Source organism: Cnephaeus nilssonii, assembly GCF_951640355.1.
Source record: "Cnephaeus nilssonii genome assembly, chromosome: 2".
Lineage (NCBI taxonomy): Eukaryota > Metazoa > Chordata > Mammalia > Chiroptera > Vespertilionidae > Cnephaeus > Cnephaeus nilssonii.
Genome location: NC_137073.1, coordinates 18,486,027 through 18,512,209, shown reverse-complemented (window position 1 = coordinate 18,512,209; position 26,183 = coordinate 18,486,027). Strand labels below are relative to the sequence as shown.

Sequence of the window (26,183 nt, the reverse complement as noted above, 5' to 3'; positions counted from 1 at the left end):
GCAATTCCCTGGCACCATCACCTTCAATAAAGCAAAAGGTTTCTTGCTTCGCCAGGGAGTGAGTAAATATTAAAATCCTCTCGTTTGGGGCTCATTCTAACAGGGCAATTATCCATGAGGACTATTCACCGTGGACTCAATTTGACGATAGTTATTCTTAGCAATGTCAGTTGGTAGTTTCCACCGGCTCCTTGCCTCTGCAGGCATGAAAAGTAATTTTGACTCCAAGGGCGCATGTTTTAAAATCTCCCATGTCAGTTCAGCACCCAGAAAGACAGCGGGAAAATGTCCAGGTCTTCCTTGGGCATAGGATTCGGTGTCTATCAAGAGGGACTTAATCCAACCACATGAAAGACACGTTGAAAAAAACACACTCTCCTCTCCTCCCTTCATCATTCTCTCCATCTCTCTTCCAGGGCCTTTCCATCCACCCGCTATTACACCGGCAGAGGGCTGGGGTTCTTCACTCCCTGCTCCTGGACGGAAAGGCCATTCTGATGCACTCTGCCTCCATGAGCCCAGCTGCCTTGAACCTACATGGTGTTCTGTATCCCTAGGTCTTCATCCTTCTGCAGCTCGTCAAAGCACTTGATGTTAACAGTGGAAGCGCAAAAGCAGCACACGCCAGGGCTCAGGTCACTCCCTGACTTTATGCCTGAAATTGTTACCAGTCAGCCACCAGTGAGCATAAAGAGAATGTGTCTTGATTTTGTTTCTTTCTCTCTTACCTCCCTCCCCACACTAAGCTTTTTAAGGGTGCTGTGCTACTTAACAAATGACAGAAGCCTTCAGCACCCTGCCAGGTGCTGGCAATGAAATGTCTCTCTTTTTGTTAATAGGCTGGGACAATGAAGCAAGATATCTCTGTGCCCAGATTTGGAGTTCCTCCAACCTTTAAACTTTATTGCCCAACAGAGTATCCAACTGCGTTTGTGGGAGGGGTTGCGACCATTGAAATTCATTTGGTGCTGAGTCTCCAGAGGAATACACAAGCTTTCGTCCCACTGACTTCTCCATCACAGGAATCCAAACGACTCCGATTTCTTAGGGAGTCAGTGAACAGGTGAATGCTAACAACGTGATGTCCTTTGTGCATGCTGTCCCTCCCCTAGTTCCCTCTGAGACCAAAGGCGGGTTTCTCGGGAAGGGGCTTAGCCAGGTCAGGGGCTCGGCGTGTTGTCAGGAACCAGAGCAGACCTGCATGAGATCCTGGGAGTTGGCCTCCATGGCACCACATGTGACCTTCCATGAACAAAGGCAGCGCAAATCTCAAAAACACTTCAATGTGAGGTCACTGAAAAGCCAGCTTTCAAAGACGCCTGCAGAAAACAGAAATGGTTCTGCTGCGGTTGTTCAGCACCAGCCACATGAGACAAAGGGGTCAATAAAAATTAATGTTTCCGATGAGAAAGAGAGAATGCATCTATTTCCACTCCTTTTCCAAGGAGCTCAGGAATAGGAAGGCAGAGTCAGCTTTCAGTAACCCTGGGTGTCACAGGAAAGCTACACACATGCTGCTGCCTGAAGCATGGGAACAGGCAGGTCCTAAACCATATGTGCCCAATTGTGTGAGGCTGGTTATTTGATGGTTCTTCAAAATCTGGCTTCTTCCCAATTTTTTAAAATATATTTTTATTGATTTCAGAGAGGAAGGGAGAGGGAGAGAGAGATAGAAACATCAATGATGAGAGAGAATCATTGATCGTCTGCCTCCTGCATGCCCCCTACTGGGGATTCAGCCTGCATCCCAACCCGGACATGTGCCCTTGAATTAAAATCGAACCCAAGACCCTTCACTTCTCAGGCTGATGCTCTATCCACTGAGCCAAACCAGCTAAGGCTTCTTCCAATTTTAAATCTATTGGTCAGCCCTGAAGAAAGCTTTTCCAAGACCATGTAATTTTATTGAAAGATCCTTTCTGTATAAAGATCTTGGAAAAACTATCCTGGCCAGGTAGCTCAGTTGGTTGGAGTGTCATCCCATGCACCAAAAGGTTATGGGTTCAATTCCCTGTCAGGGCACATACTCAGACTTCAGGTTCCATGTTCTGTCAGGGCTTGTACAGGAGGTAACTGATTGATATTTCTCTCTCTCAAAAATCAATAACAAACAAACATATCTTCAGGTAAGGATTGGGGGGAAAGGGTATTGGAGAACATTTCCTTGAAGCAAATGCAGTCCTTTCTCAAGGTCAGCTCTGGTAGACTCTAAGATCTCAAACAAGAGAATTCTGTCATTTGGAAGAGTTATCTTGAGTACATCCTTAAAATACAACTTTTAAAATAGAAACTCTGCAGTCATTTAGTAATGAAGAACCAGGTCTGAGACCTGAGGCATATGAAATTAATATCAATGATAACAAAAATAATTAGCATCTTTCTTATTATCATTATTAATTATTATTATAGACTAGTGGCCCAGTGCATGTATTCATGCACATTGAAAGGAAAGTAATTAGAAGAAATATTTTAATATTGCTATTTTCCCTTTCTATTATAATAGAAGTGTCAACAATTTGCACGATGGACAATGACAGATGGAAACCCACACATGGGAGGCACTAGCGAGAGCTTTATATGTATTGTGCATATACGAGTCAACTTAGCCTTTTATATATATACTAAAGGCCCAGTGCACAACATTCGTGCACTGGAGGTGTCCCTCAGCCGGGCCTGCACCCTCTTGCAGTCTGGGACCCCTTGGGGGATGTCCGACTGCCAGCTTAAGCCCACTCCTGGGAGCGGGACTAAGCCAGCAGTTTAAGGCTGGAAGTCAGACATCCCCTAAGGGGTCCTTAGAGAGGTCCTTAGCATTGCCATGAAGGTGGGAGAGGCTCCTGTCACCGCTGCTGCACTAGCCAGCTGTGAACCTGGCTTCTGGCTGAGTAGACCTCTCCCTGTGGAAGCACACTGACCACCAGGGGGCAGCTTCTGCATTGAGTATCTGCCCCCTGGTGGTCAGTGCACACCATACAGACTGGTCGTTGGGCCATTTGGTTGATTCACATATTAGCCTTTGATTATATAAGATGATAATGTCTTCTTTAAATCTAATTGACAGGCTAAGGCTAAGAGTTCATTCCATGAAGCCAGGGTAGAGTGTTGTGATATGAAGGAAGTGCAAATGCAAGGGGTTAAAATGGACTTCATGTGTTTTAGGATGAATAAGAGAGAAAAGCTTGAGCAGAGTAAAGAAGAAGCAAACAGCTGGGAACATGAGGATTTGAGGTAGGCAGCAACCAGATGTTATGGGATTTCATGGACTGTAGTCTATTTTTCTCCTAAGCACAATGGGACAGCATTAGAAAATTTTTTCTTTTACATATTTTTTTTTTGTGGAATTTTAGAAAGTAAGGAAGGGATGGAAGGGGAGAGAGAAACATCATTGTGAGAGCAACGTATCATTGACTGCCTCCTGCACGCCATCCTACTCCCTGGGATCAAGCCTGCAACCTGGGCATGTGCTCTGACACAGGAAACGAAACATAAACCTTTTGGTCCTCGGGACCACACCCAACCTACTGAGCCACACCAGCCAGGAAATTTTAAATAGGGAATTAACTCAATTGATTCATAGGTTTTTATGAAGATTTTTCTTATTGTGGTAAAAGTATATATATAAAACATACCATCTTAATCATTTTTGAGTGTTAAGTATATTTACATTATTGTGAAACAGATCTCCAGAACTTTTTCATCCTGGAAAAGTAAAGCTCCATGCCTATTAAATGAACACTTCCCTCTTTTCCAGCCTCTCGTAGGCACCATTCTGTATTATGTTTGTATGATTCTGATTATTCCTGATTACTCATATACATGGATTCACACAGTATTTGTCTTTTCATGACTGGCTTATTTCACTTAGCACCATGTCCTCAAGGTTCATCTAAGCTCTAGCATGTAATGGGATTTCCACCTTTTTTAAGGTTGAATAATATTCATTGTGTTGTGTATGCCACATTTTGTTTATCCATCCAGTGAAAGCACCTTAGTTGCATCCACCTCTTGGCTGCTGTGAATAGTGCTGCTGTAAAACCTGGGTGTGTAAGGGACTTATACTTTATATAATTTTGGCTACTATGTGGCTAATGGGTTGGAGGGGAGCAAACTGGGATCCTGGGAATCCGGGAAGGAGGCTATGGCAGTAGTGAAGGTGGGCAGCAGTGGTGGCGTGGACTAAGGCATGGCACTGGGAACACCGAGAAGTGGAAAGATGGAGGATGTACCTCAGAGGCAGCATCTGAATGACATGCTGACGAATGACTGAATGGGGCGGATGAAAGAAGAGAAGAATGCAACTGTGAGGCCTACAAAACAATAAGCTCAGTGCCTGGCATACTGTAATCCTTCAATAAAGATGAGCTGTTCTCATTATTGTTACCCTAATCCTAATTGTCATTTATTAATCTCTAGGCTGGCAAACGCAACATAAGAGGCAAGGCTAAACTGCATTATAGCCCGTAACGTCACAAGATTATAGACAGTTTCCACTTGGGTCTAATCCATTTTGTTAATAAGGCTAAAATTTTGGTCCATTCCCTCAGCCTTCTTTCCAATTACTTCCAACAATGGGACCCTCTCCTTGAGTTCCTCTAACGTTTCCATATCCATAGTGGCACCTCCTTGTTCTGGCTTCCTGTACCTTCAATGTCTTTCCTGCAGCTACTTAGATGTGAAGACCTGACTCTTCCTTCCAGCTCCTCCTCCATTCTTTGCCCTCTCTCACGTGGCTTTCCCTTCCATCTCCCACCTCAAAGGATTTGCATGTGCTGCATCCATCCTGTTGTCTGGAGGTACCAACACCAGTGCAATCACTGTCCCACGTCATCCTTGAATTAGCTCTTCATTGCCCTTTCCACTGTCAGCTCAACTATCAATTTTCACTAGTATGTCTTGAACTATTCAACTTTAATCAGTCCCTTTGCCCCTTGCTTTCCTAGTGCCATGTACCTATTCTTGGGGACACTTATCTCAGATAATTATAGGTGATCTTTTGTGATTATCTGACCCCTCCTGCCTCAACTAACTTCCTCTCCCAACCCCACTCAAATGTATGTTTCCAGGTAATGAATTCCCTGTCAGTTTTGGCTCATCATTTAGCACCAACACTTAGTAGGACCCAACACTTAGTAGGACCTTGCCATATGTTAAATGAATGAATAAGTGAGCTTTTAGAGCTATCACGTCCAAGAAATGCTCCTTCTTTGTGAATGTCCCTTCACTACACTATTGTTGAGTTTCTAGTCTGTACTACAGAGTAATGTACTTTTCCTCTGAGTGTTTCAGTAAGGTCTGCTCTGTTGATTTAAATGGGGAGAATTATTGAGGACTGAACCAATGCCATATTGATTTTGCATCATTCCTCTTCCTCTTGCTCCTCTTCCCACACATAGGCCCATACACCTTACTCTCTGCCAGCTGTGCAGGCCCTGAGCAGGCGCAGAGTGAGCATGTGCCTGGAAACTGCACTGGGGGTATCTAATCTGCCTTTCCATTCTGATTTTACCTGCGATTTTTAAAATTTACAGTTCTTCTGGATGTAATGGGGGTATTTTATGTCCAAATGTTTGTCAAATAAAGAACCTTCAGAAAGACATTTTTCCCAATCAGTAATTTGTGTATTTTTAGATTCTTTTAATAAACAGCTCAATTGAGTCGTGAATGTCAGAATGAGCATGCGTGTCTATAGGCTTTACATTTCTGCTACTGACTGTGACATAGTGAAAGTGACAACTATATAAAAGTGATTGACAATCAACAGCTTAAAGCAGTGATTTTCAACTGTGCGCCACAAGAATTTTTAAAACATGCAGTACCCGAGTAGTTAGTCATGGGCACTGACCTCTTTTCCCTGAGATTATCAAATAGAAAAATGACAACAGCCAACACAACAGTAGCTGAACCATGGGAATAAATAATATTATACCAATTTTTTTGTCAGATCGGCATATATATATATATATATATATATATATATATATATATGCTACAGAATTTCAATAATTAGTTTATGTGTGCCATGAGATGAAAATAAATTGCTGGCTTAAAGGAATACTCCACATCCATCCACTGAGTAAGAAACTGCATAAGCAGGCAGAATCCCCACGTCTGGCAAAGAGAAAACCAATTTGAGTGGACTTTGTTTTTAAATAGAAGTGCCAATTGGACACAGTTTATTCTGCTTTTGTAGAATAAGGTTTGCAAGTATACAATTAAGTGCACGTACATGGAGTTTTCAGAAAACCAACATGGCAGTGGGAGAATTTATCCTTGTGAGCTCTCACAGTTACCCCTCTATCTACCAATCTGAGCTGTCAAAACTAGGTGTATTTGAAAAGTAGATAGGCAGATCTCAGGGGTAGTTCTACCTGCCTGTTACTGTGTGTCCTTGGCACTTTTAATTGAGTACAATTTCGTTTCTCATTCATTTAAAGGTTACCACACAGCACTTCTCATTTTATCAGACTCCCATAATCTGTGCATCCAGAAACCAATGGAAGCATCAACTCGTGCCAGCAGAATCAGAAAAGCAAACATATTAGCTTCTCAAATGATCTCTGAAAAAAACGAGCTGCTGTTTAAGGACAGGGCAATGTGAAGTGGAAGCTGGATGCACCATCATCTTTGATCCAAAGCAAATAGATTCCCAACAGGAGGGCTGTGAGGATGCTTGAAATCAGACACACTTGTGAGAACCCCATTGGTGCTGGCTCTATAAAGCAGGTATGCAGAACTCCCTGGAGATATGTGGGCCTTTATCTTGGAGATTATCTGTGTCACTAGAGGCATATGACTACCTTACCTCTGTGCTGACATTTCATTGAAGGAAGAAAAAAAAATGTTAGCATCATTGCTTAAACTCCGAAAGAGAAGGGGACATTTAGGCATAAGCAAATAGAAGGATGCTCTTATGAAATAAGAGATGACATTCTTGGAGTCTACTGTTGAGGGTAATTGAGGAGAAAGCTCTAACTTAAGGATAATCCTTCTCATAGGGTAGCATTCCTCTCAATTTATAATTTGCCTTAAAGAGGGGTGAGTGGGTGGCAAATAATGGCTACAAACATATCCCATCCCTGTGTGCACATATCTTTTGTCAAGTTGAACCTGCTGTTTCTTTCATTGCCCTATACCACTCTACCCCTGACACTGGGATTAGCTATGTGACTTGCTTTGGCCAACTAGATTATTAGCAAATATAATATAAGCACAGGTTGGGAAGTGCTTATGAGTTAGGGATTAACCTCACTGCACTGGAATCTCTGTGACTCAAGCTTGTCTGCTAAGTCTGAGCTAGCTTGCTGAGAAGGCCACACAGAACAAAAATAAAGTACTGTTTAAAAAGTCAACAGCCATGTGAGTAAAGACATTCTAGGCAATTCAGCCCCAGTGGCATGAGTAAGCCCAGATGAGCTACTGTCTCATGCTGCTATCATAGAGAAATATGAGCTAATAAATGATTTTGTTTTCAGAAATGAGATGTTGGAGTTGTTTGTTACACAGCAAAAGCTAACTGTTATGAGGGTATAAATGTTGTCAACCCCTAGGATGCTGTAATATCTTTTATAAAATTTAGTCTAGAGAAGTTGAAAAAAATATGAAGAAAGACTATTCATGAATAGCTCTAGAGATTTGGGATCTGTGCTTAATATTCATTTTGGATAATCATTTTATTGGGAAAGTAATGCATGTACATGGCAGAAAAAGACTGTGAGTACAAAATGGCACACCATGAATTGTTAGTCTCCTAAACAATCGCTATTATCTGTTCCTCATCTACCTTTCCAGAGTCTATCCAGGCATTTCTGTGTATAAGTCTTCATCCACAAACAGGATCATACTACATACACTGCTCGGTATCTTTCTATTGTTCCACTTATCAACACCTAAAACACCTAGGTTGAGTCAATACTTATCATCTTCCCATAGAATCCCATTAAGACCTTTAATTCTAAGACCTTTAGAATCCTCCTTTAAGTGGCTGCATAATATAACTGAGTACAAGTTGTAACATGGGATTATTATAAAATAGACATGACCCCAGATAATACTTGGATTCAATCCAGAACCAGCAAGGACTGAATAAAATACCAAAAAGAAGAGTCCCTAGTCCATGCTTAGAAAGGAAGCTGACACAGGCGGTCCATCAGGAGCACTTGTCACCCTAGAGGAGGTGAGCTCCATGCGTGGATCAGGCAATAATGACAAAAAATTCAAAGAGGTGAGATAGTATAAAATAGTAATGGCCACATTCACAGGCTTGCCAGCATAATTCATCCATTATTAATGCACTATCTGTCTCCTCTTTTTATTGTCTCTCATAATATTTAATGTTTATTAAGCATGTTCTATATGCTAGGTTCTTAGATGCACAATCTCATGTAATCCTTAGAATGCTCTTCTAAGATGGGTTCTATTGCCATCCCATTTTATAGATGAGATAACCGAGACTTACTCAGATTAAATAACTTGCTCAAGGTCTTAAGTGGAGGAGCCAAGACCTGAGCTTCTAATTATATGACTGCTTCAGGAACCTCTTCTTAGGCTTCTCCTAGACATTCACAGGGCTGAGATCATAAGGCTTGAAGGAGGCATGGCAGGTGGGATAGGAATTTTGATGACAACAACTGATATGTGTCCCTATGGATCATCGATCTTTCTATATCCTACCACTGCCTCAGGCCAATGCCTGAAGGGCAACTGAAGTGAAAAGAGGCCCGGTGCATGGATTCATGAAGTGAAAAGAGGCCTGGTGCATGCACTGGTGGGGTCCCTCAGCCTGGCCTGCACTCACTTGAAATCTGGGACCCCTTGAGAGATGTCGGACTGTCAGTTTCCACATGATCCCCGCAGGCCTGGCATGCAGGGATCCAAAACTGGCAGTCCAACATCCCCTGAGGGATGTAGTAGTGCAGGAAGCGGCAGGCAGCCAGGGAGGAGCCTGAGCCGGGGCCCGGCGCCACCTGCTCATCCCAGCCCTACTGCGCCTGCCACTGTCGCCGCTCAGTAGCTCTGCCAGAGGTGGGAGAGGCTCACGCCGCAGCAGCAGCTGCGCTCACCAGCCATGAGCCCGGCTTCTGGCTGAGCCACGCTCCAGCTGTGGGAGCATACTGACCACCAGGGGGCAGCTCCTGCATTGAGCATCTGCCCCCTGGTGGTCAGTGTGCATCATAGCTACCGATCAACTGGTCGTTTGGTCATTTGGTCGCTTAGGCTTTTATATATAGAGATTCTGTTAAGGAAGGAATATCCCAATCCACTTCCATGAAACTCGGAAGACAGCCCCCAATCAGGCCCTCAAAGTCAAGGACCTACCTTCCCTCAGCCAGACTGTAATTCTTGTGAGAGCAAGAACCCCACCTATCTTGTTCACCACTCTCTTCAGCATCTACCAGGATCCCTGTATAGTATTTAGTAAAACAATGAATGAGTAAAACCAGAACAGAAGGCAAGTTCTAAGAAGGGTGTAAAAATCAAGGTTTCAGGGTAAGACTAAAGACCAGAGACTGAAACCAAAGGCCACTGCGAGGCTGGTAGGCTGCTAGGCTGCGTCCCGGGTGCTGGAGCAGCTCTGATAGGAAGGGGCTGTACCAGGAAGGTATGCAGAAAAGACAGGGACATGGTTGGGGCAGCTCCACCAACGCTAAATAGGGACAGTGTATAGAGACCCCTGGGTGAATGAAATCACTTCCCAAGGGCTAAAAGAGCCTGATTTTACCAGACTAAAGCAACTTTAAAAATATGGTAATACAGCTGCTGTATACATAGCAAAGTTGGTTTCATAAACTTAAGAGTGGAGGAGAATAACATCTCCACATGTGGTCAAGATGTGATCAAATATTGATGTTAGTCTTGACATCTTCCAAGACCCTTATATTCCTGTGTTCAGTGCCTCCTCTCTATGCTCCTCATGCCCTATTGTCTCGCACTCACATCTGCTGTACGGGCACTGCTTCTCACCTTGGTCTTTTCCACGATTAGACTCCTTGGGGGAAGGAAGTCTATTGCATTCATAAGCACCTGGAACACAGTGGTAGGTACTGAATTACATTTCTGATGAGGCTGACCTACACAGACATTCTCGCCCATTGCTAAGTACTGGGTATTAGATATGCGATTTGGACTTGCTATCGATGACTTGACATCACTGTCCACGCATGTGTGGGCCTGTGCACAGCAGAGTAGAATGCGTACACACTGACCAATGGCATGCAGATGGTCATCTCCTCAATAGAAGTTCCATTAAGTTCTCAGGTATGTTTCCAATTACGAAAAGGATGGAGGACCCTCTCTTTAAGTCTTAGCATGATGATTAGGTGTTTAAAGAGGAGTTGGCATGATTCAACAGGTTCTAGAAAATTTGCCAAGGCACAAACTTTCAAGAAAGGCCCTCTCACCATGTTTAAGCCAACGGAATTACATCACCCACAAACATTTCACAAAAGAAGGAATGAAACGTTGTGCTAGTTGGGCAGTGGGGGGCGGGGGTTTCTATAATAGACGCTCTGAGAATGCTAAAGCCCCTCCAAGCAGCAGCAGATGAACATCAGAGAAAGCCCTTCTCACAACAGACCTGGTCCAGTGCACTCACCCTTACCGCATCCTGTTACCAGCCTCCTTTGTAATCTAAGCAGGTGACAACTTCATTCAGTTGTTAGCAACAAGAGGAGGGATCGATTCCCTGCGAATGCCCTAATGACTGGAGACTGGGACACAAACCATAAATGGAGACTTTCTGATTCCAAGTGAAATTATAGTTTGCCCTGTGAGATTGCACAATAAATCAGGGGAAAAACCAGTCAACATAGGACTCGGGGGTCACTGAAGTGATGTTGACACATTACAATAATGAGAACTTGAAATACCTCATGCCCTATTGATTTTTAAGCTGAATCATTCCCACTGCAGAAGATTACAAGACTCTGTCTTAGAATCATGGCTCACACGGGAGATGCTGATGAAAAATACACCCAATCCAATCAAAATGAAAAGCTTTACTTGTACTTATTACAAATCTAATATCAGTGTCCCTGGGCTGTGTGATAGACACTTAACCTACAATGGAGGGAAAAGAAACACATTTTTTTCCTTTTAATTAAAATTGTTCCTATTTTTCCTTACACATAGCTTTTTGCCATGTCTATACAGTGAAAAGTACCCCAAAGAAAACAGGCACAATGGCTCGATTAGTGCAGAAAGGGCAATTTCCTTATGCTTTTCTAATTCCAGGGTAGCTTTCAAGTTCCCTGCATCACCATATCATTTTGAAGAATGGAAAATCACGTCCTAACAACCAACTTATTTCCTCGTCAATAGGAAAAGATGTATTCCGCCAGCACCCAGCATCCACAGTAAACAAAGAACGCCTTGCTGAGCTCTCCCTTCTCCCTGAAAAGTGCTCCATGGAGCTGAATAAACACAGTTGTGGGAGGCCAACTGGTGACACAAGTTAATTACTAACCTGTCACACAATCAGAGAACGGTAATAATTTATTTTCTCTGTTGCATTAAATATAAGTTGCTTTTTGCCAACGGGATGTGCTGGGGGAAAGGCCGCTCGAACCTGCTGCCTGCCGTATACCCTGGAAAAGGTTGTGCGCATAGTTTAGTTGGGAGATCAGATATAACCTGTGCTACTGCTTGTGCTATGCATGCTGCTCTGGCCCTAATTCAGAAAGTAATTGTCCGCATATCTGGGCTTTAGGAGAGGGGGAACTAGTAGATAGGAAAACCACTGTCATTCCTCAATTAGACTCTGAAAATATTACCTAATGATTATAAATGTAATTATTACTTCAGTCTACCAAGGTTTATACATAATAAATATTTGGCATAATCCATTATGAGCATCCATTCTTTGGAAACACTTATTGAGGTCCTAATATGGACCAGGCATTGTGCTAGGCATTAATTACATATTGTTCACCTGTTCTCTGACTTCATGAATCTATCACCTATCATCATAATGCAATTGTTGAGATGAACAACTGCAGGTAAAACCTATGGGATGGAAAGGGCCTGATTACAGAACCAACCCTTGCATCCTTCTGACGAGCTTGGAAGAAATAAATGAATGATATTCAGGAGCTAGCGAGTCTTTCTGTTCCCGCGTACATCCTGATTGTTTTTCCTCTACTACCTTGATCTGTTGATGTTTTGCTCCTGCTGAAAATATGTCTGCTTATAAATCTCCCTAAATTCTACTATTTCATGAATGTTTTCAACTTCAGAATAGCTAGCGGGAAATTGTCATCTTTTATCATGGCTACAGTTGAGACCTAGGTTTTTCCATATATCGCAAAGCCATTTATTAATAACATTGAAAGCAGGGGATTGATTTAAGGCGCATTATCACACCCATTGGTAGAAAACAGATCAAACATTCTATCAAGGGGGGTGCACTAGGGGTTACCCCGCATGACTTGTTCCAGAGAGCTGCTGTTGTCTTCACACCAGCTCGTTTTTGCAAGCCTCCTTCTGGGCTTCGAGAAATCGTTGACAACTTCATTTACAAGCTAAAAATGTCGCTGAGAACTGGAGAGCTTTGAGTGCAAGTTTGTAGAGGACTCCAAGCTCAGTGCCACATTTCAGCAGTCTGTCCCAGCCCACCTGCCCCAGCTCATGTCACCACAAGAAGGCCAGGTCTGGAAGGCACTGGGCAAGCTTCTCTTTTCCCAGCATCAGTGATAAAACATAATAGTCAAGCGTACTGTTTACAGACTTAGACTGCTCATGCTCAGGCCCAGGGTCCACTAAGTATCAGCTATGGGATCCTGGGCAAATCGCAGTCTGAAGCTGCCCCCCGGTCTGTAAAATGAAGACGAGGAGCGCCCCGGCCCCATAAGGCGTGTGGGAGGGTTAAAGACACCCATGTCCGGTGCCTCCTGCAGTGCCTGCCAGGTACTCGACTCAGTGCATTTGAGCTGTGATGAGTTTCCCCCAAAGCACCAGGGCATTAGCTGAGAGGCATTTGCTGTGATTTTCTGAGCTCAGTACAGCAAGGGGCAAGGCGGTGCCGTGACAGTTTGAGATAACAGTGCCTCAACTGATATGTTCAAGTGGGCAGCCAGAATTGATTCCCATCTGATTGTTTCTCTGTTAGCAAATCTCCAGCATGGCTACGAAGCGATCGGCACCGAGAAGCAATGCTCGCTGTTAAACACAGTCTAGCTCCCCACTCACACACATGCCCAGCACGCGGAGCAGCTCCCAGCTCACTCGCTCCGGCCCACGGCAGAAAGTCACACGGAACACAGGACGAACAACAGATGAAATAAAGTTCCAGAAATTAGATAAGGCTACTGTCTCCTTCCATCTGTCTGAGATGGTCACATAAAATAAGCTTAAAGACACAGCTGTGAGTTGAGGGACACGCAGGCAGCTAGCTGATGGCTCTATATACTCAAAAGGCCTCTGCCACCACGTACATTGACAATCTGGTCTACATTTACTGGACAGAATGAAAAGAGCACGTGTAGTGTGTAAGTGCCAATTCAGAAGCATATATGCTGGGAGGCCAGGCCTGCTGAATTCCCCTGGTCATTTGCTACCAGACACCACTGCGTAGCACGCATCCTTCTGGTTAACTTCTCATGGAATCTTTCCATAAACATACGCTTGTTCTTGTCATCAACATTTTGTCCTGTCACCGCAACAGATGGCTTTACACTGGAGCATATGAAAATATTAAATACTGTATAAGCCTGTGGAATAGGAAGGGCCTTTGGAGGGCTGAGTGGCTCCCGCAGTAATGAACCACAGCCACATGGGATTCTGTGAGAGGCAGGGACCTTTAAATCGTGCTGTTGAGTGGACGTGGTCACCATCAATTCCTCACCTTCACTGCAGGGAGATGAATGAGGAGTGGCTCGGCATGCCACAGACAGATCTGGGCCAGGCCGAAAGGCAGAACAGACTGCGACTGAGAGCTGTGAATAACTGCCGGGCGTAACCAAGGCGGGTTGTGAAATCCACTTCTTGGAGATCTAAAAGCCAGAAGAAGCCTCCATCTGTCTGAGACGGTCACATAAAGTAAGCTTAAAGACACAGCCGTGAGTTGAGGGACACGCAGGCAGCTAGCTGATGGCTCTATATACCCGACCCCATTGATGACTACCCTCCACAGCCAGATTGATGGATGTTTACCCAACCGATGAGTGTTGCCATCCCAACCAACCCAGAAGTCCTGCCCGACAGATCTGTGAACGAGGGTCAGGTCATCAGGTGGTGGTTAAAATGAGGGCTTCTCAAGCCAGACTGCCCAACCACCACTGCTGGTATCATCTCGCCAAGTTCCCTGTGCACTTTGTGTCTGACTCCTCGCATGTAAGTGGGGAGGATGGCGGTACAGACACCGGAAGGCTGTTGGGAGGACAAATGAGTGAGCAGACACAACAGGCCTGCAATACAGCCTGGCATATGCTGGGAGCCACATAAATGCTGGCTGGTCTCTATATTTAACACTATGTTTATGTAGAAATAAACATTAAGTTGGGGGTAAGATTTTCTATTTTTTCCTTTTATTGGTTCGTGTGTAACCGGCCTTGACTTCCAATGGGCACAACAAATTAATGTTTTACAAAATGTGCATGAGTCAAAAATCGCCAAAGCCCACTCCTGGGCATTTATCCCAGAGAAGGGAATGCCTGCTCACGCAGAAACCTTTACACAATGTTCACAGCTGCCTCGTTTGTGCCAGCCAAAACCAGCCCCGAGGTCCTGCAGCAGGTGAATGGCTAAACAAACCGGGGTACATACCACATGCCGGGGAACATTACTGAGTATTAGAAAAGGAAAAAATGATTGGTATGTGTAATAACATAGGTAAAACTCCAGGTAAAGAAACCATTCACAAAAATTAAGTACTGCTTGATTCCACTTATCCAACATTTTCTGAAAGAACAGAGTTTTAGAAATGGAGGCTGACAGAGTTCAGGGATGGGGGTGGGGGATGCCGAGAGGAGGCAGCTGTGCCTGTAAGAGGGTCCCTGTGATGGAAGTGGTGTTAAATCCATGAAGCTACACACATGATGAAGTTGTCAAGGACTAACTGTGTGCTAATCCACCTGGGGAAGTCTGAATAAGATGAGTGGGTTGTAGCAATGGCAATACCCTGGATGTCATGTGACACCATGGTTTTGCAAAATATTACTATTGGGGGAACAAAGTAAAGTGTATAAGGGATATCTCTGTATTTTTTATTATGACTGCATGTGGATCTACAGTCGCCTCAACAAAAGTTTCTATAATAAACATTGACGAAGCCTAGATAAAGGGAGGCATCAGTGTTTGCAAACCATTGAGTGACGGCCAACCGGCTCCCTGCTTGTTTAGAACCACCCTGCATCTCTAGACACGTGAAACTATTTGAGCAGCACAGACATTATTGCTGCAACGTAATGATGCCTAAGTTGCGCTGATTAGTTCTAGGTGTGGCATGTTTGGTTGCTACGTTTCAAGGTGCTGAGATCCGCCCAGGGAAGGGCACAGGTTTCTGAGCCGATCTGAGCAGCGCCCGCCTTCCCCTGAAGTGTTTTATTATTCTGAGCCGGACCCACTGAATCTCCCAAGGTATGGAGTTCAGTTTGCGATAAAAATATTTTATCTGCTCTTACAGCAAATTGAAAGGCTATATAAAGGGTTTTGTTATTGCAGTGTTTTCATAAATATATAGTAAACATCCTTCACAGTGGGAAATGCAGCCCAAAATACAATTTTCCTACACAGCCATTCATGTGGCTTGCATGGGAAGATGAAATGACCCAGAGATGAATAACAAAATAATAGTATACAACTTTTAGCAGCCCATAGTCCCTGACAGGCGCACAGCTGGGAGGATAAGGACCATGATTTGCAGTGCCTCCAGTGAATGACAAGTGTCTGCAGCATCCAGGGAATTTCGGGTTCCTCTGTGGCCAAACCATTACAGTTAACACGTGGCTTTATCATTTTCAGAAATTGCCAACAGCCAACCACGCCATTGCAGAGTGCACGCCGACCCCCAGACCTTAGCCAGAACATCATTGCAAATCAAACAACTTGTAGGGATCTTTTTCTACCTCTTTTTAAGGCCCTCTGGAGCACATTTTCAAAGCAATTTGGGTTGCCTGTATCTAACACACAAGATCTATGTTGCTATCTAAGCTGATTTATGTCATCTTGGGGTGAGGGGCTGATCACGGGTCCTATGAAAAATGGGAGCTCTTTTTTTAACAAAGTACTTTTTTTATTATCTAAGTAGAATGTGTGTTGAAAATACAAAGGAATAGAGGTAGACTATTTTATGAACAGCTTCACTGAGGTGTAATTGATATACAACAGAACTGTGCATGTTTATTATGTACAATTTGATAAGTTTGGACATATGCATCCACCCATGATGCCATCACCAGGATCAAGGTAATAAGCACGGCCATCACCTACAAAAAAGTTTCCTTGTGTCCCGTGTGTGTATGTGTGTGTGTGTGTGTGTGTGCGTGCGCGCGTGCGTGCGCGCGCGCGCACACATGTGTGTGTTAAGAACACAATTTAAGATCCACCCTCTTAACAAAAATTTTTTTAATCCTCACGTGAGGATATTTTCCCATTGACTTTTAGAGATGGTGGAAGGGAAGGAGAGAGAAACATCGATGAGAAAGAGATACACTGATTGGTTGCTTCTGCAAGCACCCTCACTAGGTCCAGGGATCGAGCCTGCAACCCAGGTACATGCCCTTGACTGGAATCGAACCTGGAACCCTTCAGTCCACAGGTCGATGCTCTATCCACGAGCCAAACTGGCTAGGGTTTAACAATTTTTTAGGTGTACATCACCATGCTGTCAGCTATAGGGACTACATTGCACAGCAGATGTCTTCAGCTTATTCATCTTGCATAATCTTAAAAGCAAAACTTCATTCGCTCCTGCTCCCCTCCCAGTCACACTCCTCACTAACCACAAAGGTAACTCTCCCTTTGTCATCTTTGCAACCTCACCATGTATATAAAACGTTTGCAGGGGGGTGTTTGTTTTCTAACAAAGTGTTCCGAACACCTTCCTGACATTTGGACTCTTGATCACTTACACCACCTCCGGCATCATTTAAGGTTGATGCAGACCCACCTCCTTCCTTGAATGCTTGTTGGCATCCAATCCCCATTTGTTAAGCACTTAGTTTGCCCTAATGTTTCCTCCTACTGTACACTAGGCTGCAGTTAACAGTTTGCATCTGTGCAACCTTGAGCAAGTACATAAATCCTAAAGCGGCAAACGCAGGGTCAAAGGATATGCAATTTTTTCAAAATCAAAATTTCCAAACTGTCTTCCACAAAAGAATGCACCATTCCACACTTTCTCCAACAGTGTAAAAAAATGTCTGTTTCATCAAACATATTGTTTTCCAATCTGATATTTGAAGCATTTATATATACAGATGGAACTTTCAATATATATACACATGTGTACACACATATTTGTAGATATGGCCATATTTTCATGTACTCTCTGGTATTTACAATTGTTTTTCTGAAAACTATACACATGCTCTTTGCCAGTTTTCCTTCTGTATCAATGGTCAGTCTATCCGTCCAACCATCCATGTATTAGGCCAAGAGTATAAGAAGGTTAGTTTTAATAAGAGGACCACAGCCCGGCTGAAGTGGCTCAGTGATTGAGCATTAACCTATGAACCAGGAGGTCACAATTTGATTCCCAGTCAGGCATATGACCAGGTTTCGAGCTTGATCCCCAGTAGGGACTTACAGGAGGCAGCTCATTGATGATTATTTCTCATCATTGATGTTTCTCTCTCTCTCTCTCCCTCTTCCTTCCTCTTTCTAAAAAAATAAAAAATAAATAAAAAATACAAAAAACAAACAAACAAAAAAGAGGACCACAGGGACTTCCTATGACTAAACAAACTTGATTTATGTTAGAACAAAGATTATTATGGCTTTGAGTCAAGAGGGTAAAATGAAGTCATAATGTTTCAAATTTGGTCACCAACCTCTAATCACTAGCTATTGATAACCCTAGAAAAGTCACCTCAAGTCTCAGTCTTCCTCCATGGAAAATTGGCATAATAGGAACATCTGCATCTAAAGCTGCTGGGAGTCTTCAATTTAATAATTTGTATCCAGATGTTAGCACAATGTATGTCTCATTGCTAACTCAATAGACAGTATCAGTTGTAATGATAAGAAAGAATAATTCTATATATTTAGCAATCAGATAGTGCATTAAAACAAAACTGGTTTTCTTTTTTCTATCAGCAGCAGAAGTTGAAGCCTGGACCACTTATAACATTGATGTAGCCTCTACATTTTTAACTCCCTAGGCAAATGGACTCAGAAAAATTCCATTTTCCCCTTGTTGGATGCACTCTTTTTAATGGCACACACATTTTATCACTGCTTGTCTTTTATTTTAAAAAGCAGATTCACATTAAATGTGGAAATATGTTAGAAACCAATTCCACTGGATATGGAATTTAAATGACCATTTTAAATCCAATTTCCTATTCTTTTTTTTTTCTTTTAGCCAATTAAGCAAGATATATGTATTTTAGCACTATAGACTAATAGACAACACTTAGAAAACTTATCGGATAGTCTTAGCTGTCGGAGTTTATTCCCATTTATTCACCATTGAGCAACATATTTTGGCTTAATTTTAAACCATTTCCTGAACCAACACTTAGATGGAATAGGTATTCCACAAAAGCCAATTTGATGAACTGTATTAAGAAAAGAAATTTCACGATAATGGATCCAACATCAGTCCTTTGACAGTTCTGAAATGGGATTCACTCCTTGCTTTCTTTGTGTAAATGTGAGTTCATTGGGCCTGAAATATACAGGAAGAGCTGTAATGATCTCTACTTCCAGCTCAGTTGCTGGACTGTTCCGGGTTGGGAGAGGGTGGCTCAGAGCCCCCTTTTATGCCTTTGACATTGCTGGTTGGCCAGACCAGCTGTTGCATAGAGCAGTAATGCTCCTTCCTTCCCCTCTGGTAGGAAAGGAATCTGTGCCTGGTCAGTCCACTGTGTGGTTCTGAAACTTCACGTTGTTTGCGGGTCAATGCACAGGGAGCCTTGCACCAACTCTTACGTAATGCACAGTTGGGTCGGAAGGCTGTGGAAGCAGTTGGCCTGGGACTGGCATCTGTCCCATTGGTGGCTTCCCACTGCCATAGCCTCCTCTTCCTCCACTATTTTGTATTCAGGATACAAGATGTTTCCTTTTACAGTACAAACCCTGCATACCCTTAATAAGAAGACTTTGAATATAAATTCGTCCACCCATTTATTCATTCATTCAACTGAAATGTATGGAGATGCTCTACTCCCATCTTGGGTTTTTTGTGGTTGTTGTTTTTGTTTGGTTTTTCTTGAACAATCATGTATACATGTTTAATAGCAGACTTGCAAGATATTTTCTTCTTCTAATGCAGAATAAAGTCAAACTGGCACTTCTACACAAAAATCTATGAGTAGGTGTTACTCTACATGCTGAAAATTCAACAGAGAATGAGATAGGCTAGGCCTAGGTCATCCCCGTGAGGGAAGTTAAATAGATTGGCACTAGCAAGATCAAGTCGGCCATTGATATGTCCTCATCCACCATATCCCACTTGGTATGGACCACACTGGGCTTCCTAGAAAATTCTAAAAGTGCCAGGAAACCTAAGAATTCAGTTTCTGGATGACCCCTCAGGAGGTCCAGCTGAATAATTTCTCTCTAGTTCTCTACCACAGTTCAGGAGAGAATTAAACAGAGAGTATTCATCCTGTACTTATGCCCTTCTAAATACTATCGTTTCCCTTTGGTGGTTTTTGTTGTTGGAGGTGATCATGTAAAGAGAATTCACAAGCCCTTTTGACCCTGGTTCGGTGCACATTGAGAAATAGTTAAATAGTGGAAAATAAAGCTGTGGGCATTATCATTCACTCTCATTCAAAAATGACTAGAGTGGTGTTCTTGATCAACCACCCCAAAATGAAACTAACAATGTCTTTTGTCACAAAGCTCAAGTGAAGAAGTTGAACGATTTTGCTTCTGTGCATTTAAAAAGTCAAATTATTACAGAGCATGGCAAAGTAGTCAGGAGCACACACCCTGGAGGTTAAATCCCAGCTCTGCCACTTGGAAGCTGTGTGGCCTTAGGCAAATTACTCAACTTCTCTGGGCCATGGTTCTTTCCTCTGTAAAGAGTAGATAATAATAATATCAAACCCAAGGCTTGATTTAAGGATTAAGTGAATTGATATTTTAAAGCATTTACAACAATATAAAACACTATTGAAGTGTTTATTAAATAGATAAGCAAATAAACCTATGTGTCAAACCTTTAAAGGCAAGGAGAAAATAATGGTGTTTGAATACTAAGAAGAAACGTTCTTAGAATAACTGTTCCATGACTCATTCCGGGATGTTTCTTTTCTCTTCTACTGACATCCGTACCATATAAAGAAATTTTGTTTTCCAGAACTTGCCAGAGGTAACACTGAGTAAATCAAAGAAAAGTAGGCATTTAAACCACAATAACCCATGTCCTATTTATAAGGAAAGATGCCAGAGTAGGCAGGTGTAAAATTTTAAAGTCAAATAGTAAGAAAATAGGGATTTTCTGATTTTGCATCATGAGCCTCTTCACAGTATCCACGCAGAGATTTTAAAAATGAATGATTGAAATCCACGTAGCTTATCCATTCTCTTGGAAAATCAGACCGTGTGTGTGTGTGTGTGTGTGTGTGTGTGTGTGTGTGTGTATTTACTTTAGTCATAGGGCCACCGATATCATTTAGGGCAGAATTTCTCCACCTCAGCACTTCTAGCATTACGGGGGGGGGGGGGGGGGGGGGGGCTGGGTACTTCTTTGCTGTTTTGGAGTGGAAGGCTGTCTGTGCATCTTAGGATATTTAGCAACATCTCTGGTCTCCACCCAATAGATGCCAGTAACACACCCTGCCCAAATGTGACACCCAAGAACATCTCCAATATATTGTGAAAGGTTGTCCCTAGGGAAGAGGGAAGTGAGGAAATTGCTCCTGGTTGACAACCACTGGCTTAAGGCATCTGTTGAATCCCAAATTTGTATATCTTTCTAAATGTAGAGTACATTTCAGTGGTATGTTGGTTTACTGGAGTCAGAAAAATCTACAGTCTAATTACTTATTCTAACTATAAAAAGTCTTGAAGATTGCTTCCATGGCTCTAAATTATGCAGAGCAATACCTACCTTGCAGAGTCGTGGTAAGGACCAGAGAAGATATGGTGGAGGTCCCAGTCCAATGCCGAACACACAGAGGCAGCAAGGGCCCAGACATCGTCCTGTGATTCCTGTTAGTGTTCAGGTGTGATTACCTTCATCATCCTCACCATGATAATAAACATGGAAGACTTCTATCTCTACATGCAAATAACCATGATAAATACACCTGCGACGTCCATCTTGTTAGCAGACAAGCAACTGATTTCCTCATGAGTAGAGATTTCAATTAAACAACAAAGAAATATATCCACTGTCCCGTGGCAAATGCAGACGCAGAATTACCATGACGAGAAAGGAAAAGCTAGCAGCAGTTTTCCTAATATATGCTCCTTAAGGGGTCCTGTTTCCCAAGCAAACAGCAGGCAGAGTGGCCACCTGGACTCATGTGGTTGTGGCTGGCTTTCTGCAAAGTATTGACAGTGTGAGGGAGAGGACACTGAGGACCAGACTTCCTGAGCGTCTACGTCTGTTGTGTGCACGCTCTTTGTGTGATCACAGTACATCCACCCAGTCTAGAAAACTTAACCAACTGACCAGCCACTGCAGGGAGTTCAGAGCAGCTAGAAGTAACAGGGCTCAGTTTCAAGCACAGTGATCTTTGGCTAATTAGATGATCAGGAATCCAGAATTCCACACTTCATGTCTATAGATGTAGAGGAAAAGTAAGAAATATGCCCACCATTGCTTAAGGAAAAAAAAATCATGCCATCCTGGGACTATGGATACACTGTGTCGGCTACAACTACATAATTTCTTAAAAAGTCTTCTCTGACCCCCTTGATCTTGGGACTAGCTGAACGATTATTCGCCACCAATTAATGTGAGGGAACCAGCACCTGCTCTTCTTGCTCTTCCTTTAAACTCAACTCAAAAAATTTCCCCAGAACTTGCAAATACAAAACTGTGTTAAGAACGTCTAATTGATCCTATTTACCTTCCCAACATCAAAGTCGTCAGACTTCATAAGCCACTGTGAGAGGGGGCCTTCCAATACCCTGTAAGTTATGCACACACCTAACCAGAAAGAACACTTTGAAATTTTTATGGAGCAGCAAAAATGGGGAGTGTCTTAATCTAAGCAGTGAAATTGGGCTTTTTGTCATTTTTAATTGCTTGAATTCGTAACCTAGTTTTGCTAAATCAAAAATGAGTCGCTACAGCTGACACAAGCTTTTTCCGCTTTGGGGACACACACATAACCCCCCACCACCACCACCACCACCACCACTTTTCATATACAATGTATCTCTATCAATAAAAAACACTCCTGAATTTGAGACATTGGTGAATAATTAAATCTAGAGGTTTCCAGGTCTGGCCTTGCAAGCTAAAAGCTGACTTTGAGAGATTTATGTATTTCCCTTAGTGCTGTGCAGACAGAGGGGGGCAGCATGAACACCAGATCCCAGGACTGCTATTTTGTTATAGGTGATTTAATTCAAATACATTAAAATGCAAAATTCAAAAGTTCTCCACGCCCTGATTTGACCATTTACTATTGCCCATAAGACATGCAAATGCTCACCTCTGTATGGGAGTGAAGGCAGAGACAGAAGGACAAAGGTGTGCAGCTGTGAATATGTACAAAGATCTCCTGTATCACCACACCCTGAAGTTTCCAGACCAACACCAGAAAAAGCCTACAGCGCAAAAATCAGCAAGGGCCCATGCCTTTTCCCCCTGTTTATTTTTACATTTGTCGGAAAAATCAACACAAGATGGGGATCCAAGTTTCTTCGATGACATTTTGTTTTCATGCCTTTAGAATTACTTTCAAAGAACTTACTCCAGCCTTCTCCGTGATAACTTTGAGACTAATACACACAGCTTTTCAAAATAGCTTAAAATTAAACATAAAAGTTTCATTAGTAAAGTTTTATTATTATTTCACAAATGTTCTTCTTATTTTGGACAACATTCTATTTCTCTGGTATTGCAACTCTGCCCAAAACCTAATATAAAAATTGTAAGTGTAGACAGAAAACCGGACCAAAATTCCATTTCACTGGACATTGTAATGGTTGTTTAGCTTGAGACTGACCCATCCAATAGGGTTTTCTGTAATTAAACAGAAAACAGTTAGGAACATGTTTTCTGATTCTCATGTAATAGTCTCAAAATACGACCATATATTCTCAAAATCTCACAACTATAATTTAGAGGAAGCAATTGTTGCTAAAAGCCCTTGAATTGAAATCTACTTCAACTTTTGTGTCATATTCATGGGGAGAGAAAAAAATTGGGGGAAAAAAAAGGAATAAACTATTTTTGTGATACTTAATCTGTCCTATAAGTCAAGGTTGATGATTATTTCTATCAAATCCAAGTAAATACAGATTAAAATGGATTCAGAGTCTAAAACTCCGGAAGGTAATAGGGAAAACAGAAGTTTGAAGCACAGGCTATAATAGAGGAGTGTAAAAATATGCTTAGCCCAATAAAGTTATGACGGGCCAAGTGCACTGCTGTAAAAGCCCATCATTGGTGATAACAGAAAAAAGAGTCAGCTCTTTTCGTGTAATGAAGGCATTTTCCAAGAGTCTATTTGCTTGGTCAAAAAGAAATGAAAAGTTTATTCACTTTAACAATAAGTGCTATTAATTAACTCTTGTACATGAGCAGAGAATATCAAAGAGAAAGGAGAAAATCGCATTCCAATTATCCTTCAGAGGACAAAACATTTGCTAAGATAAAAATGTGGTAGAAGGTATTGGAAAAGCGTTGTGTTCCAGGCGCAAGAATAAAGACAGAAGGAGGGAAATATAGGTGAATGAGAGAGAAAGGCAAGGAGGGGGAAAGGGGAGAGAAAAGAAAGGAAAGACAAACAGGAGATGTAAGGGAAGGCAAGATGAAACCTCCCCCATAGGTAACACTTCCTCCACTCTTTAGTGAAGCAATTTTCTCTTCATAATCCGTGAGCATTCTAATGTACAGGAAACCTCGGCAAGTGTGGGGCGTGTGAGTGGGCAGATAAGAGTTGAAAAATCCCTGCTTCTTACAGGAGAATCATGAATGCTGCCCGCATTCCCTATAAACGCCAGCGGTAAGCAGCTGTCACTGCTTGACTTTAGTTACCCAAACAACAACCCTCTTCAAACTTAATCACAGCAAACCATAAAGGCCTGTTACTCCATTCCACAAACGCGTTTATACTCCTGCCCTTGGGTTCCCGAAGATACGTATTGACCTTAAACCAAACAATTTACTACCCAGCTCCCCAGGTAAGGAGGATTACACAATCATTTTTTGACCGCCTCCATTATAGACTTCATTCATTTCTGTGTGCCCAAAATTAAAGCATATAAACAACGAGTAAATGAAGAGATATCTAAAGATACGCAGAAAGTGGTTCTTTCTTAGCAAGTAATTTAATGAACAATTTAATAAGATGGCTGTGCCAACAAAACTTTTGGATTCAGAATTCCCCTTGCTTCCCTATTAAGTGTGTGTGTGTGTGTGTGTGTGTGTGTGTGTGTGTGTGTGTGTGTTGGTGGGGGGGCAGGGGGGCACAGCTCTTTTGTCAACAGAAAGAAGTAAAACCACCCATTTCCCTGTCATCTGAAAATAATGGCTACAGGGACAGGCTGAGACTGAGTCTTTGAGGTGATCCTTCTAGGCTGATAAATGTCGTATTCAACACTTGGCATATTTTTTAAATGCTTGCCAGTCAACTCCATCACTTTGGAAGGCAAAGCACATCCCACCCCACCCCACCCCATTTGATCTCTCAAAAAGGGCAACTCTTGTTTCATTTAATAAAATGGCCCAGAGTCTATTTCTCAAGTCAAAGCAGTTTCCACATTGTCCGTTTCACGGCTCTTCCCTGGGAACCAGGAAAGCAGCGGGGAGAGTACGGCGCGCAGCTAGCTCGGTGGACATGTTTACACAAACATCAGTGCCTATTCCCACACGCACACGCCTGCCCACCGGACGTGAGCTGCCAACTTTCCGAACGCCCGGCCCATCTGGCCAGGGGTTTCATCAACCTCTCATTTAAAGGGCCGCGCAGCTTTGCAAAGCCCTTGGCAGCCTACTGGGACTTTCATGCCTTTTCTTATAAACACTTATTCATCTCTAGAAATAAAGTTAAAGGGAGTCCATGAGCATGGGCAAGGAAGTTCCCCAGGAACTTCTAGCCAGTAAAGAAAATCAATTCACAGCCCCCCCCCCCCCCCCCCGATTCCGACAGGGCTCCCCTATCACTCCTAACGCCCCTCGCCCTCCCCGGTGGTCAGCGTCCCTGGGCGCCCAGCCTGCAGGGTCCCCGGAGCCCAGCCTGCACAGTCCCCGGCGGCTTTACCTACCTTGGCTCATTCACGCGCCCTGGACGCAGCCGCAGCTTCCATCGCGGCTCCGCTTTTCCCGGATTGCACCCGCCGCCAGGTCCCTATTCTAATCAGCAGCAGCCCAGGAGGCGCACACACCGCCACCCTCTGCCTGCACGTTGGACGCGGCTGACGGCGGCTCCTCTTGCCACAGGCAGCCCAAAATGTCAATTTGCACACTCCTCCCTCTGCCGCCCGCCCCCGGCCCCGGCCCGCTCCCACCCCCTCCCGTGAGTCAGTGGGCTTCAGGACGCGCTGCAGCAGCCAGCCGCCTGCTCTCCACTCTTCCTCTCCCTCCTCTCTCCATCCCTGACAGCGCTTACAGCCTTCCCTCGCCTTACCTGAAGGGCATCTCCCACGACTGCAATTAGATGCCAAGATTTCATCCTGGGCTGCAAAGTGCCGCCCGTTTCCTCCCCGGGAGAACACGGGAGAAGTCCGAGGCGGCAGCGCGCGGCCCCCACGTGCTAGCAATGTAAATGACTCCAGTCCTCGGAGCGAGCGCCCCGCCGCGCTGGCCCTGGCTGCCTGGCAGCCCTACACCGTTGCCAGCAGGTGCGGAACGTGCGGGGAAAGAGCGAGCGAGCAGCTGGAGCAAGGTGGCAATC

The 26,183-nt window shown here is 43.4% G+C and overlaps 1 protein-coding gene across 5 annotated transcripts in view; it reads right to left on the bottom strand.

The window, feature by feature from the left end:
* RBFOX1 (RNA binding fox-1 homolog 1) overlaps nucleotides 1–25,961 on the bottom strand; it is a gene marked incomplete at both ends in the record, with an annotated part of 1,044,696 nt that extends 1,018,735 nt beyond the window's left edge. For all 5 annotated transcript variants that reach the window (XM_079761233.1, XM_079761220.1, XM_079761226.1 and 2 more), the window contains one exon: nucleotides 25,917–25,961. In XM_079761233.1, coding sequence (XP_079617359.1) covers nucleotides 25,917–25,961 — 45 coding nt within the window. The remainder of the gene's footprint in view (nucleotides 1–25,916) is intronic.
* Nucleotides 25,962–26,183: the final 222 nt, after the last annotated feature.